The 7,321-nt window shown below is 38.3% G+C and overlaps 1 protein-coding gene across 1 annotated transcript; it reads right to left on the bottom strand.

Moving 5' to 3' along the window:
- Positions 1-1,986: 1,986 nt before the first annotated feature.
- On the bottom strand, positions 1,987-4,743 carry LOC144702738 (uncharacterized). The gene is made up of 2 exons (XM_078574759.1): positions 4,160-4,743; positions 1,987-2,278 (listed from the first exon to the last, which is right to left on the bottom strand). The coding sequence occupies exons 1-2, from the start codon at positions 4,501-4,503 to the stop codon at positions 2,221-2,223; spliced, it is 402 nt and encodes a 133-aa protein (XP_078430885.1). The 5' UTR covers positions 4,504-4,743; the 3' UTR covers positions 1,987-2,220.
- Between the last annotated feature and the right edge of the window lie 2,578 nt (positions 4,744-7,321).

Genomic DNA, 7,321 nt, shown 5'->3' with positions numbered 1-7,321 from the left:
ATTTACATTAGTTACAAATCCGTGATCATCTTGCATTATTTTATTGGTAGAAATATAGAATAATTACCAGGTATTAGGCCGGATTTTTTGAGACTATATATCTTAAAGTTTTTTCTCAATTTCTGATCAATTGGTCAAAAAGTTTAGGTCAGTCCAAACCTCACTCAAGGACTAGATCAAGACTGTACCAAAATTTTCAAAATAGTGGATCAAGATGGGGATTTTTATTCCCTTTTTTATCCAAGTAACACTCCCATGAATTGAAATTGTGTCGCACAAGAGAAATGTTATAATGTTTAAACAAAATTGATGCTTTACTAGTATCTAAAAGTTACTTGGACACTGCTTGCGGTAATGCGTGTTTTTCTCCTATAAATTAAATCAATTTATGGATCTCCCAAAAGTAAGAATTTTGATTTCATAAAGAGAATAACTCAATATCTCAAGTGTCCATTTGGAGAACCAATCTATTATGAAAACTAATAGATGTGATTTTTTTTTTATGGCTATTTTGTCTCAGTTACAGCTGGAATCAATCAGCAGCCACTTGTTTTGGACATGATCAAACGTAAACAACATCTGAAAGTCAATGCCATATAATAATTTAAAGAGCTTGGATAATGACATGTTAAAATAGACCATGTATTTTCCATTTTTTATGACAAGCTAGTGGGTTATGGCGTTTATGATCAAGTTTGAAGTTGTCGTTCAGATGTAACACACCAACATTGTGTAATCGACTAGTGCAATTGGTTCCTGAAGGGCTACCATATTATTAGTCTTGTCCCATTTGGTGTCACTAGAGTTCCATTCTAATTTGTTTCTGTTCTAATTTTTAAGCAGTTGGTCTCCTTCTTTGTCTCTCTCTTTACTCTTCCGAACAAGTAAATAAGTGTTTATCCTAAAGTTTGAAACAGTCATCAAGTCATAACATACCAATATTGTGTTGGCCGTTCTGAAGGGCATCTTGACTCTTATGCAATTAGATCCTGTGAGGGTATCATATTATTAGTCTTGTCCCATTTGTTATCACTAGGTGCTGTTTAAATTTGTTTTTTTTTCTCTATTTTATATGAATTTTGTCTTATTCTCTCTAATCTCTTCCAAACAAGTAAATAAAATTTTACCCCCAAGCTAGAAACAGCCATCACGATGTAACATACCAATATTGTGCCGGTCTCTCTGAGGGGTATCTTTCTAATTGTCTCTTATACAATTGGCTCCTGAAGGGGTAGTATATTATTTTAGTCTTGGCCAATTAGGTCTCACTACAGGGCTGGTCTAATTTGTTTTTACTCTCTTTTATATGCATTTTGTCTCATTTTCCCTCCTCTCTTCCAAAAGAGTAACTAAATATTTATACCCAAGCTTGAAACAGCCATCATGATGTAACATACCAATATTGTGCCGGCCGCTCTGAGGGGTATCTTTATAATTGAGTATTACACAATTGGCTCCTGAAGGGCTAGTACATTATATTAGTCTTGAACCATTTGGTTTTATTGTAACAACCAATATTGTAACAACCTAAAGGGCTGTTCTAATTTGTTTGTACTCTATTTTATTTGCACTTTGTCTCATTCTCACTCCTGTCTTCCAAACAAGTAAATGAATGTTTATGCACAAACTTGAAGCAGCCATCAATATGTAACAACCGATATTATGTCGGTTGCTCTAAAGGGTATGTTTTTAATTGACACATGCAATTCATTCCTGAAGGGGTAGTATATTATGTTATCTTGGCCCATCTGATGTCACAAGAGTGCTCTTCTCCTTCGTTTTTTCTCTATTTTTTATGAAGTTATCCTGTCTCTCTCCCCCTCCCCCCAACTGTGCTCTTAAATGTCACCAGAGAGCTATATTTATTTGTTTTTTTATTATATTTTATGTAGTTCCTCTCTCTCTCTCTCTCTCCCTTTCTCTTCTAAATAAGCAAACAAATGTGAGGTTATGAAGCCCACAAAGTGACAACCTAGAGAGAGAAAGTTGAAAAAAACTCCAAGGTGCCGTCCAGGTTGTCAAAACTCTTCCAGTCCATAGAAATTTGATTTATGCACAATTTACGCTCTTATACACATATTTAAACACATTTATCTCAGCAAAACTCACTGGAAACTAAGCCAGTTCTCACAGCTCAGCCTTGGGACCACAACGGCGTGGCAGTTGACGTCATGTTCCACGAGGCGCCTCGCGAATTGATTGGTGGAGCCCACGGCCACGTCATTGGATGGAGCAGACACAGCTTGGGTTGCTGTCGTAGCGTGAATCACCATAATGGCTGAAATAAAAAATTCAATTAAATTAAATAATGAGGAAATGACAAAAACTACTCGTTTTTATTTTATAAGATAAAAAATTTAAAAATAAAACGGAAAATTTTCCAATTTTGTGGATTGTAATAATAGAAGGCATGTTTATTCTGATTCAAATAAGAATCTTCCAGAACTTAATGAAATTCTACTGACAATATCTCCTCTTGAAAAAACACAAAAAGGAAGAAAATATCGACTAGAGATCTGAAAATATCAACAGAAAAATGAATAATTTTCCAAGTCTGTAGATGATAGAAAAGCTCTTTTGTTTCAGGATTTCTCGCCCACGATTCAGATTCAACTAAGAATCTTCCAGGACTCGATGAAATTCCACTAACAAAATCTCTTGTTGAAAAAGCAAAACAAATGAAAAATCAACTAGAGATGGAATCTTCAATTAGAATACAATAAACAGAAAATGGAGAATTTTCCAAGTCTGTAGGTCATAAAACTATTCTTTGTTTCATGATTTCTCGCCCAAGATTCTGATTCAACTAAGAATCTTCCACAACCCTGTGAAATTCTACTACCAACATCTCTTGTTGAAACGGCAAAACAAAAAATCAACTAGAGATCCGAATCTTGAACTGGAACTAGATAAAAAGGAAAGTGGATAATTTTCTAAATACGTAGATTGCTAAGAAGTTCCTTTGTTTCCGAATTTCTCGCCCACGATTCTGATTGAAATCAAATTCTTTCAGAATCCAATAAAATTCCTCTAAAAACATTTCTAGATGAAAGAGAAAAGAAGTTTTTATTTTCAACGTGAGATCTGAAATCTTCAATCATAACATGATTCACCCGCAGTTTGGAGAAGAACATGCGAATATCGAAGTCCTGATTCTGCATCAAATCGTCGATAATCTCAAGCTTTAAAAGCACTAATGTTCATTAGTTTCAGCCTATGAATTAATTAAGTTAAATAGGATATGCATTTGAATGTTGCATGTGAAATTCGTGCAAGATCCTGCGTTTGATAGCCGATAACATCTAAAAACAAGAAGATATTAAAAATCTAAATATAGTTTGCGAAGATTGGACGACCAAGAACAAAAAGATGCAGATCAATTCGAGGACCTCAGTGTTTGATCGTCGATCGGATATGGAAAACTTGAAAAAGTTTGAATAATTTGAAAAGAACAGGCAACGAACAAGATCCAGGTCATTCCTATAAGCCTAGTCTTTGATCGAAAATTGCTAAGGATGAACCAGGAAGAACAAGATGGAGATCATTTCCAACGAGCTTGGTGTTGGATCGTCAATCGAATCCAAAAACAATAAGAGACTGAAGAAATCTGAATAATTCTCGAGGATCGACGACGAAGAAGAACGAGATGAAACAGGAAGAACAAGTTTCCAACAAGCCAAGTGCTTGATCGTCGATCGCTTCCTTGAAAAGAAGAGGCTGCAGAAATTCAGAAAAAAATTCCAAGAACCGACAAAGAAGAAGAAAACGACGAAACAGGAAGAACAAATCTCCAACGAGCCAAGCGTTTGATCGATGACCACAATCTGAATTATTTGCGAAGAACCAACGAGGAAAAATAGCAAATTTCCACCGAGCCTAGTGTTTGGTCGCCGATCGCATCCGAAAACAAGAAAAGGCAGAAGAAATCTGAATAATTTCCCAAGAACCCATAATTTCCAACGCGCCCAGCGTTTGATCGACGAAAAAAATCAGAATAATCTGCAAAGAACCGACAAGGAAGTATAACAAATTTCCAACAAGCCTAGAATTTGATCGCCGGTCGCATCCGAGATTCACACGAAGAAACTAAAATTTTTGAATAATTAAAGAAAATCGAAAAAGAAAAAACAACAAGATGAACTAGGAAGGAATTGCTCACCCAGATTCATACTCATTGATCTCGACGAGCTCCTTGCCAAACGAATCGACCCACTTCACTCTACCCTTTGCAGATTCAACACAAGCGTCCAACTTCAGATCTTGATCGTCCTTACCCGGTTTTCGAATACAGCTCCTCAAGATCACCTCTACTCGAACGTCCACCTTCTCTTCGAACAACGCGTTCACATCCATGGGAGAGACCGGCGAATCGCCTTTCTCCGACTCTGATTCGACGTCGACGGTCTCCGGGTAGAGCTCGACGGCGGATTTCGAGAAGCAGACGAAAGAGGGACGGTGGGGTTTCCTCGCTGGAGTTTTGATCATCGCTGATCGGCCTCCCATTTCATGCGCTTTGATGAAATCTTGGGCAAGATTGAGAAATTGGGAATTGAGATGAAGGGAAAAGATTGGGAATTGAGATGGGTGTTGGTGATCTGGAGATGGGTTTTCGGGGATGATCTGGGTTTTCGTCGGGGATGGGTTCTTGCTTGTTCTTCGTCGGGGATTCTCGTTCGTTTAAATCCCGGAGATGTCGCTGGAAGTTTAGAGGGCGTTCCCGCCTGGGTCAACCTCTCTGTCTCTATCTCAATCTCTCTCTATCAGTATCTCTCTCTCTCTGGATCTACCAATCTTTCTCTCTCTCTCTCTCTCTCTCTCTAACTATCCACCACTATCTTTCTCTGTATCTATAAATCTCTCTCTCTCTAACTATCCACCACTATCTTTCTCTCTGTATCTACAAATCTCTCTCTCTCTCTCTCTCTCTCTCTATATATATATATTCCAAACTCTCTCTCTCTCTCTCTAGCTCTCTCTATCCACCTCTCTCACCCTATCTTCCAATATCTCTCTATCTACCAATCTTTCTCTATCTCTCTCTATCCACCAATCTCTCTCTCTCTCTCTCTTGCTAGCAATCACTCTCTCTCTCTCTCTCTCTAGTTAACAATCTCTCTATCTCTCTCTAGCTACCAATTTCTCTCTATCTCTCTCTCTAGCTACCAATTTCTCTCTATCTCTCTCTCTAGCTACCAATTTCTCTCTATCTCTCTCTCTAGCTACCAATTTCTCTCTATCTCTCTCTCTAGATACCAATCTCTCTCTATCTCTCTCTATAGATACCAATCTCTCTCTATCTCTCGCTAGATACCAATCTCTCTCTATCTCTCTCTATAGATACCAATCTCTCTCTACCTCTCTCTTGATAACAATCTCTATCTATCTCTCTCTTGATACCAATCTCTCTCTACCTCTCTCTTGATAACAATCTCTATCTATCTCTCTCTTGATACCAATCTCTCTCTACCTTTCTCTAGCTACCAATCTCTCTCTATCTCTCTCTCTCTAGATACCAATCTCTCTCGATCTCTCTCTAAAGTTCCCTTCAATCTCTTCTCTGCATCTCTTTTCCGTTTTATCCATCTCCTCTCATATCTGGTCTCCCCATTTCTCTCTCTACTCTCTACCTTCTCTCTCCTCTCCACTTCTCTTGATCTTCTCTTTCTTTCATTAGGATCTGTGGTGGAGATTTTCCTGCCTCGGGATTAAAAATCAAGTGGCGATGATTGGTTGCCGATTAGTTAAATTTCTATTTCTATCGTCTTGTTGTGTCGTTTTCTCTCTCTAAACACGTCTCTATCTCTCCAGATAGAGTTGCGTGTCGTATTCATTAGATTCCGCAGGTCTCTCGCTATCTTTCTACCTCACTACGGATTCTTATCCCCTTTCTCTCTCTCTCTCTCTCTCTATCTTTTTCTTTCTCTCTCTCTCTCTCTCTCATCTTACTAAGAATTCTTTTCCCCTCCATCTCTCTCTTCATCTAAACAACGAATTCTTTTTCCATCCATCTCTCTCTTCTTCTAAACAACGAATTCTTTTTCCATCCATCTCTCTCTTCTTCTAAACAACGAATTCTTTTCCCCTCCTCTCTCTCTAAATGAGTTCTTTCCCCCTCCATCTCTCTCTCTCTGCAAATTCTTGCACCCTCCATCTCTCTCTCTCTCTGCAATGTCCTTCCCCCTTCTCTCTATCTCTGTCTATGAGTTCTTCTCCATTCTTCTCTCTCTCTCTTAATTAATGCAAATTCATTCCCCTTACCCTCTATCTATCTCTCACTATGAGTTCTTTCTCCCTTCATCTCTCTCTCTCTCTTAATTAATGCAAATTCATTCCCCTTTCTCTCTCTTTCTTTCACGGATACAAATGTCTTTTCCCCTCTCTCTATCTCTCCCATTATGAATTCTTTCCCCCTCCATCTCTCTCTCTCTCACACAACAAATTCTTCGCCCCTCTCTCCATCTCTCTCACTACAAATTCTTTCCCCCTCCATCTCTCTCTCTTCGACTGCACACTATTTTCCCTTCCATCTCTCCTTCCTTCATGCAAATCATTCCCTCTCTTTTTGTATCTCTCTCTCTCCCTCTCAGTACGATTTATATTTCCCGTCATCTCTCTCTCTTTGTTTCACCACTCATTTCTTCTCCTCCATCTCTTCCTCTCTCTTTCTCTCTATAACTCTACTTCTCTCACTAGAAACTACTATGTTTCCCCTCATGTATCTCTCTTCCTCTCTCTTTATCTCTCTTTTTCTCTCGCTATAAACTAGTTATGTTTCCTGTCACATATCTCTCTTCCTCTCTCTTTATCTCTCTTACTCTCTCTTTGTGCGAATTATGTTTCCTCTCTCTTTCTTTCCCTAGAAACTAGTTATGTTTCCCGTCAAATATCTCTCTTCCTCTCTCTTTATCTCTCTTTGTGCGAATTATGTTTCCTCTCTTTCTCTCTCTAGAAACTAGTTATGTTTCCTGTCATATATCTCTCTTCCTCTCTCTTTATCTCTCTTACTCTCTCTTTCTCTCGCTAGAAACTGGTTATGTTTCCTGTCATATATCTCTCTTCCTCTTATCTCTCTTGCTCTCTCTTTCTCTCTCTAGAAACTGGTTATGTTTCCTGTCATATATCTCTCTTCCTCTATCTCTCTTGCTCTCTCTTTCTCTCGCTAGAAACTGGTTTTGTTTCCTGTCATATATCTCTCTTCCTCTCTCTTTATCTCTCTTACTCTCTCTTAGTGCGAATTATGTTTCCTCTCTCATTCTCTCTCTAGATACTATATATGTTTCCCGTGAAATATCTCTCTTCCTCTCTCTCTCTCTTTGCATGA

The sequence above is a fragment of the Wolffia australiana genome, chromosome 4 (genome assembly GCF_029677425.1).
Source record: "Wolffia australiana isolate 7733 chromosome 4, ASM2967742v1".
Taxonomy (NCBI): Eukaryota; Viridiplantae; Streptophyta; class Magnoliopsida; order Alismatales; family Araceae; genus Wolffia; species Wolffia australiana.
This window is presented reverse-complemented; position numbering and strand designations above follow the sequence as displayed.

Bases quoted from the DNA above. Each gene is read 5' to 3' on its own strand.
- LOC144702738 (XM_078574759.1), bottom strand. From the start codon at position 4,503: ATGGGAGGCCGATCAGCGATGATCAAAACTCCAGCGAGGAAACCCCAC. The intron at 2,279-4,159 runs GTGAGCAATTCC...TTTTTATTTCAG, and splicing joins ATCAATGAGTATGAATCTGG to CCATTATGGTGATTCACGCT.